The sequence below is a fragment of the Erinaceus europaeus genome, chromosome 15, assembly GCF_950295315.1.
Source record: "Erinaceus europaeus chromosome 15, mEriEur2.1, whole genome shotgun sequence".
In the NCBI taxonomy this organism is placed as follows: Eukaryota; Metazoa; Chordata; class Mammalia; order Eulipotyphla; family Erinaceidae; genus Erinaceus; species Erinaceus europaeus.
The window spans coordinates 8,871,349-8,894,899 of NC_080176.1; the positions used below are offsets into that span (position 1 = coordinate 8,871,349).

General features: G+C 47.9%; 1 protein-coding gene across 13 annotated transcripts in view; it reads right to left on the reverse strand.

Annotated features, from left to right (window-relative positions):
- Positions 1 to 1,979: 1,979 nt before the first annotated feature.
- The window catches only part of TNRC6A (trinucleotide repeat containing adaptor 6A), a 189,724-nt gene continuing 168,152 nt past the window's right edge, over positions 1,980 to 23,551 (reverse strand). For 6 of the 13 annotated variants that reach the window (XM_060172772.1, XM_060172762.1, XM_060172763.1 and 3 more), the window contains 17 exons: positions 22,465 to 22,497; positions 20,857 to 20,937; positions 20,238 to 20,289; positions 17,062 to 17,204; positions 16,544 to 16,690; positions 16,231 to 16,368; positions 15,552 to 15,680; positions 15,058 to 15,135; positions 14,612 to 14,822; positions 12,773 to 12,904; positions 11,555 to 11,713; positions 10,652 to 10,792; positions 9,467 to 9,574; positions 7,813 to 8,034; positions 5,746 to 5,816; positions 5,036 to 5,175; positions 1,980 to 4,912 (listed from right to left, as the gene is read on the reverse strand). In XM_060172772.1, the coding sequence (XP_060028755.1) occupies positions 4,537 to 4,912; positions 5,036 to 5,175; positions 5,746 to 5,816; positions 7,813 to 8,034; positions 9,467 to 9,574; positions 10,652 to 10,792; positions 11,555 to 11,713; positions 12,773 to 12,904; positions 14,612 to 14,822; positions 15,058 to 15,135; positions 15,552 to 15,680; positions 16,231 to 16,368; positions 16,544 to 16,690; positions 17,062 to 17,204; positions 20,238 to 20,289; positions 20,857 to 20,937; positions 22,465 to 22,497 (2,361 nt within the window). In that variant the 3' untranslated portion in view covers positions 1,980 to 4,536. The remainder of the gene's footprint in view (positions 4,913 to 5,035; positions 5,176 to 5,745; positions 5,817 to 7,812; positions 8,035 to 9,466; positions 9,575 to 10,651; positions 10,793 to 11,554; positions 11,714 to 12,772; positions 12,905 to 14,611; positions 14,823 to 15,057; positions 15,136 to 15,551; positions 15,681 to 16,230; positions 16,369 to 16,543; positions 16,691 to 17,061; positions 17,205 to 20,237; positions 20,290 to 20,856; positions 20,938 to 22,464; positions 22,498 to 23,551) is intronic. The other 7 variants (XM_060172774.1, XM_060172775.1, XM_060172766.1 and 4 more) reach the window with 5 other exon arrangements.

Here is a 23,551-nt window from a genome sequence, read left to right on the forward strand (position 1 = left end):
ACTCTCCCTGTCTCTCCCTTCCCTCAATTTCTGTCCTGTCAAAACAAAACAAAAACAAACAAACAAAAACCAGCCCCACTCAGCTCTGGCTTATGGTGGTGCTGGGAACTGAGCTTGGGACTATGAAGTCTCGGGCTTGAAAGCCTTTTCCTGTAATTGCTATGCTGTCTCCCAGCCCACACCTTCCATTCCTGCTTTCTTTTTCTTTCCTCCATTTTAACAGTGGATTAAAATCGTGGAAAGAGGCCTCTCCTCGTGGCCCCCCTTTCTCAAGTATTAGACTTTCTGAAGAGCAATTTTCCCAGTCTTTCAACTTTTTTTTTTTTTTTTTTTGGCCTCCAGGGTTATCGCTGGAATTCGATGCACCACGAATCCACTGCTCCTCAAGGCTATTTTTCCTTCTTGCCCTTGTTGTTTTATCGTTGTTATGGTTACTATTGTTGTTACTGATGTCATTGTTGTTGGATAGGACAGAGAGAAATGGAGAGAGGAAGGGAAGACAGAGAAGGGGAGAGAAAGACACCTGCAGACCTGCTTCACCGCCTGTGAAGTGACTCCCCTGCAGGTGGGGAGCCGGGGGCTCGAACCGGGGTCCTTGCGCTTTGTGCCACGTGCGCTAAACCCGCTGCGCTACCGCCCAACATTTTTTCCTTTAGATGAAAACAAACCGTGGTGGTGAATACCACATTCATATGCTATTTTAATTGAAAATGGAAAGCTCAAACTCTAGCCATGCCCCCACCCCAAGGGGATCTACTCAAGAAACAGTACTGTGATCTCCCTTCCTGTTCTGGGGTCCAGCTGGGGTGCTCTGAGGTGAGAAGGCAGGGGCAGAGCACTGGGAAGGGTCGCTTGTCCTTGGCCATTACCAAGGCCAAAGGCCTGGTTTTTGTTAGAGCCTCCAAAATGGTGTTTTAGGGAGCCGGGTGGTGCAGCACCTGATAGAGCACACACACTACAGTGCTCAAGGACCCAGGTTCAAGCCCTTAGCCCCCACCTGCTGGGGGGGGGGGCTAAGCTTCATGAGTGGTGAAGCAGTGTTGCTGGTGTCCTTTTCTGTCTTCCCCCTTCCCTCTCAATTTCTCTGTCCTATCAAGTGAAGAAGGGGGTTGAGGGAGGGGGAGAGACGGAGATGCCCAGGCCTAGAGGTAAACCCAGTGGCAATTAAGAAGGAAAAAAAAAGTGACTTGGGTTCTCTGTCTTGGTCCTGTTCAGAGACTCAGCAGCAGCTCACACCCGCAATCAAATGATGGGCAGGAAGCTCTACTTTTCCCCCAATAAAAGGGGGAAAAAAAAGTCCACCAGGGGTGGTGGGTCCACAGAACCTGCACGGATAACCGTGGGGGGGTGGTGGTGGCGGGATGAAACCTTCCTTCAGCCGCCCCGGTTTAGTCACCCTCCCAGCAGCAGTGTGGCACAACCTCCTGTTGGTAACGGGGGCTGTTCTTTCCAGCCCCTAGACAGCGGTCACCCGGGGGTCTGAGCGTGTGGAATGCAGAGAGGAGCGAAGGGCTTCCACGACAGCTGCTGGCAGCTTGAGAGTGACAGGGCGCACCCTACTCTCACCGGCTAAGGGGCCTTTAGCAGCACCGTCTTACTTGTAAAGATGGACAGAGGCTTCTGGGGGAGAGCGGAGGTGGGGCAGCCAACTCCCTGGCTTGGACGTGTCCAGAATTTGATGAGGGGCGGCCAAGGTGAGCTTACAGTCGCTAAGGTGGGAGGAGACGGGACTTCAGGGGCAGCCTGGCCTAAGAGTTTACTCACTTGCCTGGCCCCTGTTGAGAGACCCAGTAGCCCACACCTGAAATCAAATGATGGGCAGGAAAACAGACCCCCCCCCCCGCCCTGTGTGAGCTTTGCGGAAGAGGGAAAACAACGGGCACCAGGCCCTGGAAAGGAAGACAGAAAGAGCCCCGGCCCTCTAGGGGTGGGCTCGTCTGCTATTTAGGGACTAGGCAAGAATCAAAACCACCGCTTCATTTTTTTAAACCAAACACTTTTATTTCCACATTAACAAGCGCAAAAAACTCCCAAACACTTGAACGATACAATGAACGCAGTTATGAAGTAATTATATACTACTCAAAGCCCCACACGGTCAATCGGCTAGTTCCAGACGTGGTTTTTCAAAGTTACCTTTGGTTATGGAAAAACCAGTGTGGAAGTCAGTATCCATTGACTGCATCGAACGTTTGCTTGAGTTAAGGTGTCCGACAACGTTAGCTTACACCTGGCAAGTTGGAGCATGATCTGAAGTCACACACTGAAATACATACACAGGCTTGGGCCCCCACAGCTTCTGCGGGGAGCAGCGAGGGCCGTGAAGGGGGCGGGGGAGGGTAGGAGAAAAAGGCCAAGTCCAGGTTGTGGCATTTCTCATTTTGTAACAAGAGGTATGAGAGTTTAACACTAGACCACTGTCAAGTCATTAAGCTTCATGTTCCAAATGGTCTCTTGCGGAGGCTTGAGATGGGCACAAATGGTGGGGAAGATGAAGTCACAGAAGGGCTTTGAGCAACAAGATCCCAAAGATGCTCAAAGAGGGTAGGAAGGAGCAAGCTACAGTTTCCCATTGTTCTCACATTATTTCAGGGTGACATTGTGGATAAGTTCCGATAAAATGTTCAAATATTTGCTTAGTTTTTTTTTTTTTAAATCGGTTGCTCTGTGAGGACCCTCCTACACAGCAACTCTGAAACTTTTTCTTATAAAAAAGAGCGTACAAAGAAATTCACAAAAGAGAAGACAATAAATGTTGAGCAGCCAAAAAGTCATGGTTTATTATATCTGAAGAGATTTCATAATTCAAACACAACCAAACTGTACATTTTACAATCACATTCTATTTGTAAACAGTTAAAAGCCACTGACTTCTTTTGCATCTTAGGACACAAACAGTTAGAATCAAGGCAATGAAATGATGGCGAATTCTGTACTGTTAAAATTTTTACCCTTGTTTAGTCTCTCTTCTTTGACTAAGCAAGCATTATAATAGCATTTGTGGGCGATGACGGCGACGACGAAAATAAAAGGCGGGAGGGGAGGGAGGAATTTAAAAAACGGTGTAACTCGTTAGTTTGCAACGACATTTAAAATTCTTTTTATACAACCGACAATTCTGTAAGCCCAATACCTTGGTTACAGTATGCATAGTTACTGATTCCGGCTTTAAGGTACAACAGTCAAACGTTAACACAGTCACAAGGGAGCAGGAACAGAGAGAGCCACTTGATGGGGTTACAAACAATGATCACTTATTGATTATCAGAGAACCATCATCACTCACTAATAAAAAGACAGCATCTGAAAGCAGAATGTCAAACTCCAGCTTTAAGCATTATTATTATTTGTTGTTCTTGTTGTTTTGTTTTCTTTTTTCTTTTTTTGGCAGAGAAAATTCTTTAACAGAGCAATGTGTAGTATCAGTGCTAAAAGTTGGGGTTTTTCTTCTTCTCTTCTTTACCTATAAGAAACTACTAGTTTTTTTTTTCTTTTTTTTTTTTTTTTTTTAAACTGGGGAACTGGTTTTCCTGAGAACCATGCTCTTTGATTCAGGACAGGAATAGAAAAACAAAAGAACATGGCCAAATGCTGCTCCTTTTTCCCAGAGATAGAAAGCATCTTTTAAATCATCCTCCATTTTTTTTTGTCTTTTAATTTTTTTTAAATGATGGAAGAGTAAACATCTTTTTTTTTTTTCTCAAAAAACAAACAAAACATCTGTAAACAAGAAGGCTCGGCATGGGAGCCTTCAAAACAAAATGGAAAGCCTATTCAAAGTGCAGGGCCCGGCCTGGGTGGCGGGGAGGGCTGCAAGTCACAGCTGTGGCCACAGTTTTTCAAACTGCAGAGCGAAATTCTTTAGTTTTACAACATGAAGAAACTGGTGCAATACTTTCACTTAATAGTCCTAAGTCAGTATCATAACTTGATCTTCTAAACTCCACGATACCACAATAAGGTAGGCGAACATCAAGGCATAGTAGAGAGCGCACACCTTTCAGAACATCCTTGAGTAGACTTTCACACTGGGGCGGCTGCTCCCCCACGCTGCCGACTCGACTCGACTCGACTCGACGGAGAGAACGCCAGGCAGTGCAAAGGTAAAAGCTCATACATCATCAGCCCAGAAAAAAAAAAAAAAAAAAGGTTTTGAGAAAAAAGAAAAAAAAAAAAAAAAGAAGTGGGTGGGTAGGTGGAGGACTAGAAGGGGGGAGAGAAACGAAGCCCAAAGCAAACGAGAACGACCCGAAGGCCAGACATGAACACACACGAGCGAGCTCCTTCTGAATGGTTCAGCATGTATGGCGCTACTGGGAGTGTAGAGAGAGAGAGAGAGATACCTTTTCACATTATAATATTGGCCTGCATGATTCAAGTATTCAAACTGATATGTTTCGGGGAAAACAAAGTGGAAAATGTGCAGAGAACAGCTGTTCCCACAGGCGGCCCCTGGCTGCAGGCGGCGAGCCCCACTTAGTGCTCCTTTCTCTCGCGTCTTGAGGTCACCGTTCGTGAGTCTACACCTACACACCGTTACATGGACTCTCCACCCCCACCCAGGTGGTCAACAGAAAGAAAAGCGTTAATGGGGGACGGGCTGCTAATGCCCCGGGGGTCGCTGCTGCTCGGGGGAGCCCACAGGCTTGTGGAATAGTGGGGGGTTCCCCAGAGTGAAGTGCCGTGAAGGTCTCCACAGTTAGTTCCCGACAGCCCAGCACCATTCCAGTGATTGAGATCGGTCCGGCTGGAGAAGGAGTGGGAACAGTCGAGGGAGCCCAGCCGGCTCTGGCTGGACCCGAGGGACTGCCAGCCGGGAGAAGGGGTCAGAGACTGACTTTGTGCAAAGAAACGACTGATCTCCTCTTCACTGGCAAACTCGGCAAGAATAGTAGTGTTCCCCAGTACACACCTGCGGGAGGGACATAAGCAGGCACGGTCAGGGCGGGTGTCTGCCGGGAGAGTTGGGCAGACAGACACAGGGCCGCAGTGAGCCGCCCCCGCCCCCCCCCCCCCCACGTGACGCCCTACTCACATGTGCAGAGACTTTTGTGCCTTCACTACCTCTTCTTTTGAACTGTAACGGACCAAAGCGTTTCCATGCGGGAGGTTCAGGTGGAATGTTATCAGCGGGCCGTGCTGCATGCACAGAGTGCGCAGGGTGGAGCCATCAATCTAGGGGCGAGAGGGCGGGACCTTAGCTGAGACTGTCCCAAGCCGGGACGGACGGCTGGCTTTTTCTCCCGTCCAAAGGCCCGTCCTCACTCCTGGTGCTTTCTTCACTGGGAATCACTAGCCCCCCGCCCCTACTGGTCCCGGAGCCATACCTCAGTGGCACAACCCCCACCTCCCTGGTCTCCAACTCCCCAGTTAGCCACTGGCCCTGCTGGGGCGGCCAGGGCTCCTCATGGGGCAGAGGGCTGCCTGCACCACACTCCTCTGAAGGCTATGACACCAGCGCAGCACACCGAGCCTAGGCCAGAGCCGTTCGGCGTCCCTGGGGTGAGACCCAAGAACATCCATTTTTGGTTAGTTCCCACGCACAATGCTCAGGTGAAAGCCGCCAGTCAGATGACAGGCGGCCTGGCCTGCACGAGGCATCCAAAGACCACCACGCTCTGCTACATCCTGTCTGCCGTGGCACCTGCTCAGGACCACCGGAGAGGTCTGGGGCACCCTCGTCTCAAACTCGAGAAACCACCGGAAACCTTGGCTCCGTGCTACCCGGCCAGTTGGTGTTCTTACCTGAGGTGTAAGGTTTTTTAGAACAAGCCAATTTGTTATTCTCCCTGAGCTGCTCTCACCCCAGCTGGAACCTAAACAGAGAAGGAAGAGGCCAGTCAGTTTTTCAGGTATGCGAATGACCAGGCAGGACCAACGCTTTCACCAGAGCACAGCTGTGGAACGGGAGCCTCCGAGCTCCCCGTGCCCCTTCTTCCTCACCGCAGCACTGCACACAGCACCTCTCTGCCTCTGCTGGGTGTCAGCTCACGGTGCCCTGACCACTGAAGCAGAAGAGGCTGCATCATGCTGGGGGGTTTTCATTCAGAACAGACATCTCTTCCAAATGGTCCCACTGGGGAAAGGCCCGAGTGTGTGGTGGCTTCAGGCACCATTTGGTGACCGCACGAACAGCTCGGAGGACACTCCAGGGGACAGCAGAGCCTGCAGCCCAGCCCCCTGCTCAGCCCCACCACGACCACCTCACGGCTCTTCCATGTGGCTCGGGGAGCTGGCTCCCAAGCATAGCTCATGCCTGCTTGTTTCTCCCCGAATATCTGCCTGTCTGCCCCTCTACCCATTTCTATTTATTTATTTATTTATTTCCTTTTTGTTGCACTTGTTTGTTTTTTTTTTTTTGCTGTTGATGATGTCACTGTTGGATAGGACAGAGAGAAATGGAGAGAGGAGAGGAAGACAGAGAAGGGGAGAGAAAGACAGACACCTGCAGACCTGCTTCACCACCTGTGAAGTGACTCCCCTATAGGTGGGGAGCCGGGGGCTTGAACCGGGATCCTCATGCCGGTCCTTGCGCTTTGCACCACGTGCGCTTAACCCGCCCGCTGCGCTACCGCCTGACTCCCCCTCTACCCGTTTCTAATAACCCAAGGGGGGACTTGTGTGTGTTCCCAGGTCTTGCCCTATGCTGTTCCGCCTGCCTGGGTGGCTTCCTGATACCTTATCTCTTCACCAGCTCTCCTGAGGGGAGGGGTTCCAGGCCACTCCCACTAGCTCCCCGTGCTGGGCACTTCTGGTCACTTAGCTGGCAACCAGAAGCTGCCTGTGACCGGAGGGGGGTGAACACATATCACACCAATGACACTGACACGTGACCTAACAGCTTGGAACTGACTCAAGTGTTCATTCGTGTGATTAGACCTCCCCACGCCGAGGAGTCACTGCCTGTCTCATCTCAGGGGTTCACACACTTGAAATTCTCGAGGTTCTACTATGTTCAGCCTGAGATGCTAAGTTTCACACGGTTTGAGGGAGGGCGGACTGCAGGATGAGATGGTTATTTACTGGCTGAACTAGTAAACAGCTGAACTAAATCTGTGGGGGTGGGGGCGGCGAGGACGTGCTGCCCGCGCAGACCCGGCGCAGACCCAGCACCAGCTGCTTATGGGAAAGGCAGAGGCAGGGGCAGCACCAGTCTTGGCTTCCCGGGTGCCTGCTGGCTCTGTGTGGTCATCTGACAGCACGGCTCTTCACTTCACTATTAATCTATCTGTTTTCTATTTTATTTTATTTTATTTATTTTGTTCCCAGAGCACTGCTCAGCTCTGCCTTATGGTGGTGCAGGGGATTGAATCTGGGACTTTGGAGCTTCAGGCATGAGAGTCTGTTTGCATAACCATTATGCTATCTACCCCGGCCCTAAAATCTATCTGTTTAGACGCTAAGTTTTATGATCACTCTGAGGACACGTTTTCACTCAAACAGGTCTGTTCCCACCTTCCCAAGTGTCAAAGTGAAAGTCTATCTGGCACAAGCAAGAAGTGGCAGTACAGTTTAAGAGGAGTTCTTGGACTTCTAGAAGTTTCATTAACTTCACCACTGGCTCTGTGTGGGAACACTGAGAGATCTTCCTCAGCAACCTAGACAAACATAAAGTAAGTTTTAAGGCCCTCCAAAGACACAGGGATCACAGGAGGCGGCACTGTACAAGGAATCCTGTGCTTTAAGTTGTACTGCGACTTCACAGAGGCCGAAGAGCCAATTTACTGTATAGTCCTGCCAAAGTAGATGCCCGGTATGTGTTAATGTATAGCAAATAAGCCACCCACGACCAGCTTCAGCTGAGCATCTTACCTGGGGTATACCTGGCGTCAGAACTCCCCCATCCTCCGCCTACACGAAGGGGAGAGTTATCCCAAGGAGACAAGGGAGGCTTCTGACCAGTCAGTCCCGGAGGTGGGCGGGACGGAGCAGTGATGCTTTTAGGTGGCAAAGGGACCTTCCACAGCTCGTGAGCCAGAGAGGTGTTTGTAACTGAACCAGGAGACCATGTCAATTTGGAATCACTATTTCTGGCTACTCAAAGGGGGGGAAAAAAAAAGTGGAGGAGAGGAAAGATGATTTCAGAAGAGAACATTAAAATGACAAGTCATTTTCCTACCAAAAAGCAAAAGAAGAAACTCTATTAACCTACCCCCTGCCCTCACCAATCAAACGAAACAGCCATACGAAAAACAAAAAGCCGAAAGGAAGGAAAGGACACCCCTGTCTCTAAACCCTCGGTCCATCTGTCTGTTATTAGTGGTTTGCACATCTATGAGATTCTTAGCTCACTGTGAAAAACTGCACTTTCATTGAAATAAAAATAAAACAAAAAATACTGCTTTGGAGGGCTCTAAAACAGCAATTAGAAACTCGTTATCTTGATAACCATCACCAAGTCAGTCCGCAGAGTCACACAGCCACTGAGCAGACTGCAGAAGCCCGGCGTTTACCCGGAAGGAGGGACGGACACAGGAGCCTGGCGCACAGCTACTGCGCAGCAGCTGCTCTCTCTGATCCCGACACACGTCCTGCCGAAGCTCGGAGAGCGAGTATCTGCTATGAGCCAGTGCAGGGCCACGGGCCGTCTCCTGGTGTGTGGGTGACACGCGCAGGGAACGGCCGGCCACAGCGCAAGCTGCGATAGGATGCTGTGAGAAGCAAGCAGGGCTGGGGGAATGTCAGCTTCTCTCAACTGTTTTCCTTCTCGATCCACAGAGTACATGCCCCTTCAGTTGGCATGACTCAAAATGTGGCTGCAAGGTGAGTCTCAATCTAGTTCGCTATTAGCCTCTGACAGATGAGCAGGGAGACTACAGCGTGTGAACTCTGTCGCTGCCCCGACTCCCAAGCGACTCAAAAGTTCATGCTTACTCAATCTGCCAGTTTCAGCCTATAGAGGACTGGAAATTAAAAATGAAATGTTTTGCAATCTGGGTGTGGCCTGTCAAATGATGTGCCGGAGTGATGTTTCTGGGTCCTTCCTCTTACTAATAAAACGACCTCTGAAAATAAGTAAATAATAGAATGTCTTTTACCATGTTGAGAAATGCTCTGATTTACATTTGATTATAAATCCAAGATGGTTCTCAGATGAAGAACTCTTTAGTAAAAGATGATTATTTTAGCAGTTGATTCTGGATATAGCCACTCCCACCTGCAGGGGGGTCACTTCACAGGCGGTGAAGCAGGTCTGCAGGTGTCTGTCTTTCTCTCCCCCTCTCTGTCTTCCCCTCCTCTCTCCATTTCTGCCCTATCCAACAACGATGACAACAATACAACTACAACAGTAAAACAACAAAGGCAACAAAAGGGAATACATATTTATATTTAAAAAAAGAAGAAAGAGAAAGAAAGAGATGGGGGGAGAGAGAAAGAGAGAAAGAAAGAAAGAAAAGGAGAGAAATTAAAAGTGACAGTTCCAGCCCCAGTCCCTGGCAGGGGCCTCGGCCGGAGATCTGTCTACCTGAAGTGCTTTGTGCTGTACTGCTGAGGGGAACGTTGTAGTTGGAGGCACGAATGGATGACCAGGCACTAGTTGAAGGCAGCGTGGTGTTCAAGGATGAGGATGACCCTGTGGAAGGAGACGTCCAGTGAGCAAGAGAAGGGGCGTCAGAAAATAATAAGCAGACATACTCAATGACGCTTTACCAGTATGTCCCAGGAGAGGGCATACTCAAGGTCAAAGAGCCTGGACCAAATCTTCCTTTGTGTCTTCAAAATGTATGCCAGAGGGGGCCAGGTGGTAGCGCACTGGGTTAAGCGCACGTAGCGCAAAGCTCAAGGATCCTGGTTCGAGCCCCTGGCTCCCCACCTGCCGGGGGGGGGGGGGGGTCACTTCACAAGTGGTGAAGCAGATCTGCACGTATCTCTCTTCCCCCCATCTGTCTTCCCCTCCTCTCTCCATTTCTCTCTGTCCTATCCAACAACAGCAGCAGCAGCAATAGCAACAATGGAAAAAATATGGCTGCCAGGAGCAGTGGAGTCATAGTGTAGGCACGGTGCCCCAGTGAAGGGCTGAAGGTAAAAAAAAAAAAAAAAAAAAAAAGTATGTCAGAGAGTTTGCTTGGCTTTTCACCCTGGTGGATAAGAGGTATTTTTCTGCCTCTCCTTGTTTCTCACAGACGTCAAGTGTTCAACATTCTCAGTGGAATTTAACTTCTCTCTTGACTCCAGGATGTTTTACAAAGCAAGAGGTTCCCGCAAGCCATCAGATTCTTCCACCAACCGCCAGGTCGTGGGGCTTTACTAGGGGGTCAGCCTGTCTCTCCTGTGCCAGCAGTGGTCTGAACTGTCTCTACAGAGTCGTCTGCTAAATCCAGACATTCTAGAGCAATGAGTATTCTTTTGTTACTACTGTGATATGACAAACACCTATTAACATGTCATCATTATCTGTTACAGATCGACTTTCACATTTTCCTTATGATAAACTGCTGCAGAAATCCTGAAAACCCATTAAAAGTGCCTCTAGACCACACAAGCCCCTAAACTGGTTGTTTTTTTATTGTCTGAGAGACAAGAGTCCAATGCTTCTCTATATGAATGTCTCTTAAACACCCAGAGAATATAAACACAGTTAACTAATACCTTTCATAAGGGAGACTCAGGTCTTAATGACCACACTGTTGTGTGTGTCCCGCCTACATACCACTGTTCCTGTCCCTGAGGTGGTCGACTTCCCGCACAGTATTAATTGACAGATTGTTTATGACACTGCCAGGAGTGACGTAAGGGTCAGTTTCAGGGTCAATGTTTGGATAACCTTTCCATGGTTCACCAGGGCGAAATTCTGGAAATACAAAGTTTTCATGAGCTCAGGCTTAATTAATATTTAAAACTCGACTATTAAAAACTCACAACTCACTATTCCCTGCCCCCTACCCTTTCATCTACCAGAGCACTGCTAGCTCAGATTTATGGGGGTGCTGAGGGTTCAACCTGGGACTTTTGGTAACTCACGCATGGAAGTCTCTCTGCATAAGCATTATACTATTTCCTCAGTCCCACAACTTTCATTCTTTAATCTACACAATTCTTCAAATCTTTCCCATTTAATACTGGCACCCAAAGAGACTGATTTAGTAAATACAGTATATTCTATTGCTTAAAAACAACTAGACAAAGTTTTTACAACTTGCTTTTTTCTCCTCTGGGCTAACATATTATTATTAAACAGGAACATTTTAAAGGGCTCTGTTATAAACCACAAAGTCCTAGCAACGTAAGCAGGGCAAGGCAAGCCCTAGCTGCACTTGTGCTAACTCCTCCCAACAACCGAAATACTTCCAGTTAGTCCCAAGTGTCCATTCTCTTTTACGCTGCTCAGAAGGAATGATCTCCTTGAAGCATAAATGGTTCTGGCAACAAGCCAGATACACTCAGCTGGCCAAGACTTGATCAGGTCAGAACCCCCCCTCCCCCAATTCTGCCTTCCATTTTGTTCTTAGCACAGTTTGATCCAGCTGCACGGAATTGAACCAAACTGCAAGTCGGCCAAGAGATAACACAATTACAGGGGAAACACCTTTAGGGAAGAAGCGGCTGGCATTACCTGGTGGCCAGTTAACACTGCTAGAGCCGTTAGGCGATTTGGCACGTGGCCAGCCATCTCCTATTGAGCCTGGAGGACTGGCTGGGGAAGTACTGCTGTTCATAAAGTCATAGGGAACAAATGGAGACTCTTCCAGCCTGAAACCACTTGAAATAGCACCTGAAATGATGAGACAGTGGGAGAGAATGTGAGCAAGACCCACCACACCCGGTGTATCTGCTGGTGTTCAGGGACACCTATCAGGAAGTGCCTATCAGGGCTACAGGGTCCACAGTGTCATCTGCAGGTGGCGTGAAGATGCCAGGGGAGAAGAATGCTGTGCTCCATCCAGGCTTCAAGCATATTCATTCTCACTGAGCAGTATTTGAAAACTGTCAGGAGGACGGCAGCAAGGAAGCAAGGAGAACATGAGGAGGCTATTGGTGAAAGCAGCGAGACACATGGGACACATGCACTGTGGAGTCTGCAAATGGGGGGGGGGCATTATTCAGAGAAGGGCTCAGCATGAAAGTTAGAGAAGAGGTCAAGAATATCTTCTAGACCCATGTACCCACCACCTGATGAAGCAATATACAAATGGAGCATATTACACACTACAGCTATACAAAGGAATGACTACTAAAACATGCTATGATGGGGATGAGTGTTGAGAGCATTATGCTAAGCAAATACATCAGACAGAAGAGATCAGGTATTAGGTGGGGGAGACAGCATCATGGTTATGCAAAATAACTCAAGTCTGAGGCTCCAGGGTCTCAAGTTTAACCCCCTATACTACCAGTGAGCCCAGAGCTAAGCAGCGCTCTGGTGAAAAAGTAAAATTAAAAAAAAAAAATTATTACATGCTTCCACTAATTAAAAATGTCTAGTATAGAATCTAAAGAAGTGACTGATTTCATTTATGCTGGAAGAAATAGGGCTGAAGGAGATAGCATAGCAGTAATGGGAAGAGACTTTGATGCCCGTGGCTGCCAAGTCCCAGGTTCAATCCCCCGCACCACCGTAAGCCAGAGCTGAAAACTGTTGTGGTAAAAAAAAAAAAAAAAAAAAAAAAGGAGAAATAGGAAAATGGAAGTAGGAGTGGCAGAAGCTAAGGGTAAAGGCAGTGCTCAGAGACTGTGGCGATGGATACACAACTCTACAAATACACCAAGAGGAGAAACTGTATCAGGTATATTATCTCAATAAACAAACTTTTCCTCGAGACGTTTTTCGTACCATGTTTGCTGGAGTTTTGATCCAAAGATGTGTTCACAGAAATGCTGTCCACTGTCGTCCACTTCCTTAGTCGTGACTGTGGCTCTTTAATACTGTTCATATCCATATTTACATTCAAGTTTGAGTTCAAGCCTTAAACACAAAATTGTATGTCTTTAAAAAGCCATGTTATCATAAAAGACAACACATCTGCTTTCTGGAACCACAACATCCACTTTATAGAAAAGACATACATGGCTAAACTTGTGTTTTGAATCTAGTTTAATGTCCCTTGATAACTATCATTTGCAGATGGGGACACAGCCAAATGATCACAGACAAAGGGAAGGAAGTAAGAGCAGACACTCTGGGCTCCTGGCCAAGATCACACCAAGCAATGTCAGAAGATAAAGTCAGAGTGAGCACAGAGCAACATGGAGTAATCCTCTATGGCTACCATACACCCCAGTAACATGACGCGCTCTAACCATAAAACTGTAACTGTGGGGTCTGAGGACAACTACTTCGCTGCGTCAGTTTGATTATTTGCAAGTTCTTGGCACAGTAAGAGAAAATAATTTTTAGATATTTATTAATACCTATCCTATGTCTTTAGTCATTTCCCAAGAATATCACCTCTGATCACTCAGTTACTATCTTTCCTTTGGAATACTTTTCAGTTGGCCAACCCAGCAATCATAGGACACTGTCACTTAACAGTCCAAATGCTCAGCTCTCAGTTTGTGCCCTGGATAACTGGATAATGTTCCATGTCCTAGAACCGATTTATTTGAACTCTGCTCATGACGCACAACAGACTTAAGGTCTCTTAGAACAATGGTGGAGGGAGTCGGGCTGTAGCGCAGCGGGTTAAGCACAGGTGGCGCAAAGCACAAGGACCGGCATAAGGATCCCGGTTCAAACCCCGGCTCCCCACCTGCAGGGGAGTCGCTTCACAGGCGGTGAAGCAGGTCTGCAGGTGTCTGTCTTTCTCTCCTCCTCTCTGTCTTCCCCTCCCTCTCTCCATTTCTCTCTGTCCTATCCAACAACAACGACAACAACAATAATAACTACAACAATAAAACAACAAGGGCAACAAAAGGGAATAAATAAATTAAATAAATAAAATAAAAAGAACAATGGTGGGAATTTATACATTAGATACTGTGGTCAGAAAAGTGATCATTAAACTACAGACTTCAACACAGCTGGTCTAACAACCGGCAAAGCTGGGATTTCAGAAGCCCAGAAACCATGGTAAGGGGAAAGAAAGAAGCAACATGAACAGGGTTTGTGTAACCAGTCAAGGATCAAAGGCACAAAGAAAGAAAAAAAGGGGGGGGGGGAGTCAGGCGGTGGCGCAGCGGGTTAAGCCCAAAGTGCAAGGACCGTGGAAGGATGTTGGTTCAATCCCCCGGCTCCCCACCTGTAGGGGAGTCGCTTCACAGGCGGTGAAGCAGATCTGCAGGTGTCTCTCTTTCTCTCCCCGTCTTCCCCATCTCTCTCCATCCTATCCAACAACGACATCAGTAACAACAACAGTAAGAACTACAACAATAAAACAACAAGGGCAACAAAAGGGAATAAATATCAAAAAAAAAAAAAAAAAAAAAAATCCCATGATCTAATCCGGAAGAATTTAGAGGCATATAAATACATCCACTGTGCTCTGGTTGTTCTGCCTGTCATTAAAATAATTTCCTTTTAAAGGAAAGTTGACAGGTTCCACCCAAGAGAGGGTCAGGCAACTTGCAGAGAGGGAACAGCTAAGAAGCCAGTGTGGTTTTCACGAGGGATTACAGAGCAGGGCAAGCCGTAGGATGCAGGCGCCCCAGTGGCCTTCAGGCCAGGGGCACCCACCTATAGGAAAGCTGCTGAAAGCGCTAACTGGTGACGGCCCTTTCTGCAGCTCCGGTGTAGTGTGGGGCATGACGTTCTCGAGGAAAGACTTCATGGCTGGCTGATGGAGTGGCTGCTGCTGAGACGGCGGCGCCTGCTGCTTGAGCAGCAGGTTCGGATCGAGTTGCCGAGACTGCTGCATCATCTGCTGCTGCACACTCAGAGGCCGACCCTGCAGACAGACAAGGGGACCGAGCGTGACGGAGGCCCGTGCGCTAAGTTGCCCAGAGGACTCCTTCTCGTCTGCATTCGCTTCCTTGTCGGGGGAAGGTGGGCGATCATGCTTGGCCAGCTGGCACAGCTTTTGGGCAAACAGCAGCCTTCGTCAAGAGAATTCTGGTGACTGGCTCATCTCAAGGGGACGCTGGGAGCTGGGTCTAAGCGCACCCGGGCAGGAGCCACTGTACCTGCTGGTCTTGCTGCTGCCGGTTCCCAGAAGGCACGCTTCTCTGACTCTGCGCCCTTTGCTGCTGCGCTAACAATCTCTGCAAGGAAGATTGCGAGAGGGACATCAGGATGGCGCCATGCACAGCAGGCACACGCAGAATGACTGTGGGCGGTGAACTCACTGAGGCTCGGCTCCGGCTGGCGGAGGCCAGGACGACCTGCCTCACCTAGCGTAAGCTCTCGAGCCATCTGTGCAATCTATGCTGCCACTTTCTCCGCAGCACTTCTCCTGAGCACTCTACGACAGCGCCAGCTCACCCCCGGCTGCGCTGGCTCTCACAGCTTCCTGGCTTGGAGCCTGCTCTCCGTCTTCACTGGTAAGATTCTAAGCTCCGTAAGGGCCGTGCCTAGACCTAGTTCATTTGCTGCGACACTCCCAGCACAGAGCCTGGTGTTACGGTCGACAGTAGACCCTCAGTGGACATATTTTCGGTCGAGCTCGCATTCTACTTACCTGTAACTGGGAGATCTGAGAAAGCTGGTTTAGTTGGGATAGCTGGTTCAGCATGGCTACCTGTTGAGGGCCAAAGAGCGGATTCAGGCCACCGTTGTTTGGTGCATACTTCAGCAATGAAACTGGAACCTTAGGATCACAACGGTAAGTTAATAACGCTGATCAAAGGACTAACTACATGTACTGTGTGCTTTGATGGGGGAGGGAGACGCCACGCTTAGCAGTGACAGTTTTTCTCAATGTCTCTCTTTGCTTCTTTCTTAACATGTGCGCTTTCCTGGGCTAAGAATGACGAGGCACGGGGGCCGTGGGGTGTGCTGGGCAGAGCTCGCACCTGGCCGTGCACAAGAGCCCAGTTCTGAGTGCTCGGCTACCACACGGGGGCACCTGGGTCCTCGGGCACCTGACCGGGTGGTGTCACCCGCCTGGCCCCCCGCCTTTTCTCTGCCCTACCTACTTCTTTTCATGGTGTGAATCTCAGAAACAGCTGGATTTCCAAACTGTCGATAGATGATGTGATGATCAACTAGTCATGTCACACACACAGTACCCAGCTCCCCTGCTCACGGTACAGCACATGCCCGACCAGGGGAGCTACCTTGTGGGTCCTCAACTACGAAGCCATTCAAGGTTCCATTCCAGGTGAGCACAGGAGAGGACACAGCCCAGGTGTACTTACCTGAGGGGAGAGTAATGGAGGAGGCACTTGAGCACGGAGATTAGGCTGAGATGAACTGAGAGGTTGTGCTGGAGGCTGCTGCAGGCCCCGGGCTTGTGCTGCTGTGTTTCCAACACCGAACATACTGGGATTGGCATTCTACAAAAAAGGAGAAAGGAAGAAAGGATGCACCCAGTGGGGTTCTCTAGAGACAAAGAACTAACTCATCACCACACTGTACTACTGACTTAATGACAGTAACTGTACATAAGCGAGAGCTTATCACTTATACAAATCATTCAACAGAGAGCCTAAAATACACAGGCAGGCTTACCTGTCTAACAGAGTTCAAGTTTTGCATACCCAGCCCTGCTACGGAGCCAAGGGTCTGGTTAGGTAGTGCACTATTTGAAGGGGGAAGCTTCATGCTCTGACTGGACATAAACTGCATGTTTGGGGATTCATCGGCTACAATGCCATCCTGATCGGACAGACAGAAAGATGGGCGACAGCAGCCAAGCAAACAAGTGGAAGGGAGAAATCATGGCAGGAACAGAAGTCACATGACATTCCAGCATCAACAGGAAACAGGTAGAAAACAGAAAAGATCAGATTAGTGTTGATTCTAGAGTACATAAAAAAAGAATCTAACATATTTTAGGGGACTAAGAGCAAGCTGCAAACGCAACCCTATACTAAGCGGAGACATAAAAAAGGACAAGGAGCTACAGTCCATTAAGAGGGTTTAGCACGGGGCTATAGCACTTTAAACTAAAGGCTCTGGACTAATGAGGAAACTATCTCATCAACTATACTGGTTCATGAACCACAGGGGCAAAACACACAGCTTACCTTATCAAAATAAGGACTGCGATCCATGGAAGACTCTTTGGAAATCTGAGGCCGAGAACCAGGGCCTTTCCCGACCGTTCGATTGTAATCACCAATGTTTAGGCTATGTTTATCTATCTCCATTCGTTTGTCTTGTAACATTCCTAATAAATGCAGGAGGTTACGTCATCAAACTAGGAAGACCCGTTAGCCTAGCCGGTTCCAGATAAATTTATAGTACTGACAGAAAACCAAACAGCCATATATATCCCAGACTGAAGTGACTTCTATCCTAACAGGACATGTAAAAAATCCACAAGCCTTTAAGTGATCCTCCGCTCCGCTCCTCACACGCCGCATCCCTTCAGAAGTTGACGGCCACTGTAGCGACGACACCCCCACCCCTCACTCTATACCCCAAACTTCCAAAGAGAAGTATCAACCCCAGTTTCCAGTTCATTCTTTGGCAACCATTCTCCTCTCTCTCTTCACATGACTGCTTGGCGGGGAGACTATTCTACTTGTCACGGTTCCTATGCCCTTTCCTTAAATGTCACTCCCCCAGGATTACCTGTGGTCTCTTACTCTTGACTTCCTGTTTGTGTAGCTTTACTAAGGCTGAGCTAGAGCTCTTGCCGTCGGCCTTCTCTCCTGAGCTCCAGACCTTCGACTGCTTACTGGGTGGCATCACATGAAACTTTAACCTCAGTACCTCTGTGTCAAAACTTGTTGTTATTCCCATTGAATTTCTTTTCTCCAGTAACGTCTAGTTATCGACTTCCTGTCTTTTGAGCTCCAATACTACCTTTCTGACTGCTCTGTGAAAATGTATCTGGGATATATATTTCTAGTCTTCCCCTTCGCTGGGGCAGAGGAGATAGCACACCGTTATGTAAAAAAGACTCTCCTGCCTGAGGCTCCAAGGTTCAGTCCCCTGTATCACCAGAAGCCACAGCTGAGCAGTGCTCTGGTAAATGGAAAAGCAAACATTTAACAAAGATTTTTTTTTTTTTTTTTTAAACTATCTGGCTCTGGGCCTTTCTCAGTAGAGGGCACTAGAGAGACAGTGAGGAGTAAGCTGGCCTCCTGGTGCAATGCGCCCACAGCTTCTCCTGTGCCACACGTCCGCAGGGCAGGCTGTCAGGAGCACCCAGAGGCCAGCTTCTCGCAACACTCCCATCGACCTCCAAGCAGCTTTGGACGCCACTCTGTGAACTGCAGATTTCCACCAAGTTCCACCAGCAAGGAAATCTCTGACATTCAGTGAGCCATGAGAAACAGAGCCTTGTCCACAAAGGAACAGACATGTTTCTGGAGAGTGTTTTTCCTGCCTGTAAACAACTTCTGTGGAGACATGGTCTGGAGGCTTTACCCACTGCTGTGGCTGACCAGGACATACATTTTACAGCCAAGGGACAATAGTAACGGACTCATGCTCATTGGATCAACTGGTTTTACCACATCCACCATTACCTAAAGGGAGGTAGCAGATGGCTAGGTACAGCTGCCTGCTGAAGACCAGCTGCACAGCAAGTTGGGAGAGAGTATCCTAGAAGTCCGGAGTGCGCATCCCCATTACCACAGCGCACTGGGGGTTGAATGGTGCAAACGGGAAGACAGAAGGTAGTTGCTTCCTGCCCCAACAATTTGGCAAGTTCAGAGCTCTTACTTCCGGAGACAGAGAATGCTTTCAGCCAGGAGACACAGTGGCTGAAGATGGAAACTACCCTCTGGATACTTTACAACTTATGCCACTGAACCAAAACTGGGGCTCCTCTTCTGGCTGCAATGGCTGGTTCTGATGACCAGGAGGAAACTGGCTTCCTGATATAATATCAGGCCAGGAAGGACTATGGAACCCAAGAGATGCCCTGGTGGCGATTCTCTGTATTTCTATGCCCAGTGGTCAAGGCTTATGAAGAATCAGGCTGATGGCTGAGGGATCAGATCCTTTGGAAACGAGGGTTTGGACCATTCCATCAGCAAAAGAATCCACAGCAGCTAGCAAGCCAGCTCAACAATGATGAGAATGAAATGCGCAGTAAAATCAGAACTCCACTAAGTACCACAACAAGCCTCTGACTAGTACAGAAATCTTAAGTTCTGGGAACCTCCAATTCTGTGGGGTTGCACCATGTCTGAACACTCATTTATGGTGCTGGTATGAGGCATTTCGCCTCCATCCTTAGAGGCCTCCCTGTAAGTCGTTACTCATCCCTTTTCTAGAACTCTCTTTACCTCATTAAACGAATCTTGTGGTGCACTAGTAATCTCACTGTTCATGGGACTGTAGTTTTTGGAGTCAGTCAGATTAATTATAGCTTCTCTCCCAGCTTCCTAACAAACCGGCTCACCCTTTATTGATTTTAAACCAGTATCTTTTTTCCTCACCAAATTCTATTCTTTCCCCGTCTGTCCAAGTTTGGTCATCCTAACAGATGACTAGCTGGTTCTGGTATTTAGGGATGATGATTAGCATCTTTCTGTTGTCTATCCTTTTGCTGCAAAATATTTTCCATTTTCTATAACAGAAATCCAAATCTTCTGCTTATGACTAATTCATCTTTCATGTTCAGAGTAACGTTTGAATTCCCATGCTACTCATGAGTTAAGGTAGACCTCTTGAGCCAAATTATGTTTCTTGTTCTAGTACATGGAACTACTTGTTACTTGGCCAGTATGGTTATCCTCTATCATGTATACAGACAGACAGACATACATATTACATACCTTTGTATACAATGTTCTCTAAATTAAAAAGACTATCACTGAACCTGGAGGACTTTCCCCCTTTTTTCTTTTCTTTTCTTTTCTTTTCTTTTCTTTTCTTTTCTTTTCTTTTCTTTTCACGAGAGCACTGCAGAGCTCGGGTTTTAGTGGTGTCAGGGATTCAGCCTAGGCCTCAGAGCCTGGGGCGTTATTAGTCTGTTCGTAAACCCTTATACTATCTCCTCTACCCTGGAGAACTGGTTCTTGACAGGATAAGTTTGAGGTCATCACAGACCAACCTCACAACTACCTGAGATTTTTCACTTTAAAGGCCCGTCAACTCCTAAGATGACAGCATCCCCAAGTCCGCTAGAGCACACAGGAACATTGCAGTGGAAGCCCGGCGCCCTCCCCTGGCCCGGGTCAGCACTCTTCCAGCAGGAGCACATCACACGCGAATATAAGCCCAAACGGCTTTGCTCTCCTACCTCCAGAAAGGTCCATCTTATTGCTCTGTACGTTTTCTTCTGGTGAGTCTCTCTGAAGTAAGAAAAAGCAGCATATTAGCAGATATCTTGATTCATCAGTGAAAGGAAATTCTAGAAGTAGGGATTTCTATTATTACTTGCAAGAATCAAGACCACTTTATCAATGTCAAAATACAAGTTTCATTTTTAAATTGTTGTTGTAGTTATTATTGTTGTTGTTGGATAGGACAGAGAGAAATGGAGGGAGGAGAGGAAGACAGAGAGGGGGAGAGAAAGATAGACACCTGCAGACCTGCTTCACCGCCTGTGAAGCGACTCCCCTGCAGGTGGGGAGCCGGAGGCTCGAACCGAGATCCTTACTGTGGTCCTTGCGCTTTGTGCCACGTGCGTTTTATCCACTACACTACCGCCCCACCCCCAGAAGTGTCATTTTTTTAACTGGCTAATACCTTTTGTTTTTGTTTTTTTTTTTTTTGGTAAAGGGTGATCAATGCTTTTAGATGACAAAAATAAAGAAGGCTTTATGGCTAGTTTTACTCTAACCGACAGCATAAAATGACTTACTAAGAAAACAAAGAAATGGACGTAGGAAGAGAGGCTGCGAGGGAAATATACTTACCGAAAAACTGATATTGGAAAACTGTTTAACAAATGGATTGATCCATGCATCTTCTTGTTTGCTTCCACCTTTCATCATTCCCTTTGTAAAATAAAAGAATAGACAGATGCCATGGCCATCTCTATTTATCTGGGCATAGTGATGGATTAATAAAACCTCAAGACAATTCCCAACTCTCATTTTTAGCCAATAATTTCTCCTCCCATCAACCCTTTATCAGAGTTGTTTAGCAATTAGTTGATTTTCAACTTCCTTTGCTCCAGTCCTCTGGTATAGCTGTAATGCACAGAGAATCTCTACAGGCAGGCAGTCAGAAGGAAAAGATAGAAGCAAAGGGCCTTGATGACTCACAAAATAGAAAAGCCAGTCCGCTGAATAAGAAAGAACTTCATCAACTCTTTGCCCATTATAAACAGACTGCATTTGAGAAGATTAATTGTAATCTGGGCGTTCAGAATTATCGCACCAAGTCAAAATAAATATAGTCATCGGAGGCTCATGTTAGTCCAGAGAAATAAATTTAACTCGTGATTTAATTATGCTATGTGTACTGTAGTTTGAGAGAAACACCATATGTTTCTATGTGAAAAAAAAAAGTATTTAAAAATTTCAATCTGTGTTGCCAAGAACACAGTCTGCCCAGCAGCAGCTGAAGCCGGGATTCCTCCTCCTCAGTGCTCGCATTCTGTGGCTAGCTCGACCTTGAGACATGCGCTGAGAACACATGGCTCACAACTGGCAGTCTGCTAGACGAGGAGGCTGGAAGTTACCGAGACCAGCACCTCCCGTCTGTGTGAAGGCCACAAGGGCCTTTCCTGTCTGTGGCGGGAATTTCCCTTTCCCATTGCTACTATGCATTCCTTCTGACTGTGGAACAGAATAAAGCTTCACAATCCCCCCGCCCCCAATGCAGGTCTCTGAAGCAAGCACCTGACCTTCCTTGTGGTTTCTGAAGTCATCCTTGATTCCTTCTCCTCTTTCCCCCCCACCCCCAAACCAAACTGGCTGCCGAGGCCTTCTGTCCTTTCTGTTTTGAGTGTCTCAACTAGCGGGCCCTACCCTCTATATAGCCATTCCTGCTTCCCAATTCAGGCTCTGCTTTCTACTCTGGACAAATGAACTCAGATCCCTAACCCTGTCCTCTCCCCTCTGGTCTATCAGATTTACTGCTCAGACTCTCATGGGTTAGCTCTCTTTAAATAAATTTTTAAAAATCAAATTGATAATTCATTTCCATTCAATTTCACCGGCTCCATAGTTTACACAAAATGAAGTTCAGATTCTTTGGCTTAAAGCAGTTTTCCAATCTTCCTCTGATCTAACTACAGAGCCAGAGCTCTACAGTCTCCCTTCCAGAAAGTCCCCCTTTTCCTTGACGTGTCCCGCCCCCAGGCATCTTGCAATGCAGATACTCACTCGAGCTCTCCCGATGCCCCGGATTCTAGACTCTGAGCGCCTTTTTATAGAGCGCACAACCTAGTGCTTCTGACCCCCCAGCACCAAGCACAGTACCTGGCACACAGCAGAGACTAAATAAATGTTTGCAGTTGCTTTCTAAGAGAGTTTTACTAGAAGAAACAAAGGAGAAAGAGTAAAAAGGCTACACACCCTTTCCCTTCTCCTTTTTTTGCCACTCAGACCCTGTAAGGAAAGACAAAGTCACAAAACAGCATGGTCCAGTGGGAAGAACACAGGGTTTGGAATCGGAAGTCCTAAGCTGAATTTCTCGATCGGCCACAAACTAGCTGTGCTTTGGGCAAGTCACCACTTTTTCCAGTCTCAAACTCCTCTTTAACTCAGGTTATGAGGAGCAAATGGCGTATGTCAAGTATGGGAAAAGCACTTCATAAAGCTACATGTTAAGGCAATTGGCAAATTCAGCCACATGGAAAATTAAAATTATGAGAATGACAGGTCCTAGACTTAGAATCCCAGGATTAAACACAGGGACCTGGCAGTCAGCTAGCTGAGTTGCTGCATACTTGACTCCTAAGAGCTTCCCAAATGTGCTCAGAGGGCAGCGAGGCCGAGTTACAATCACCTGTGGGACTGGACAAACCATTCTGAAAACGGTCCCCAGGGAAATGTCACACCAGTATCAACACCACCTCTGCAGAAGCAGTGCGCTAAACCACTGATTCCCAAGCCTCGCTTTGCATCAGACACATCCGATGAACCTGTTTAGGATGAGAAACTTGATCTAACTGCCCTCAACTTAGTCGGCCTGGGTACAGAAAGCTGTACTTTTCACAGATGATGTATGAATCTGGTGCACAGCCAGACTTGGGACTGAGATGTGTCCAAACAGAAAAAGCAAAACCAAGTCTGCCCCATTCCTAGGGATTTTTGTCACAGGACCTTTCGGGGTGGGGCAGGTACACAGATGAGGGATGGATGAGGACGGTGACCCGGTGACCCGGGTGAAAGGGGGCGGGGACTCCAGGGGAGGAGGCGGGTGGGAGGTGAGGCGGCTGTGGCTGTGGGATGGTTCGAGTCCACTAAGATTTGCCCTTCTCTTCAACCTCACCGCTGCAGGCAGCACCCTGGGGTGAGGGCGTGTCCCAGGCAGCACTGGTAGAGGGAGAGGAGGAGAGAAATCCCAAGCTGTAGCAGTGGGGAGAAAGGAAGTTCCTGTGGGCTCGTTTTTTCTAGGTGGCTGCCCAGACACAAGGCTACACCTAAGTTGGGGGCTGCC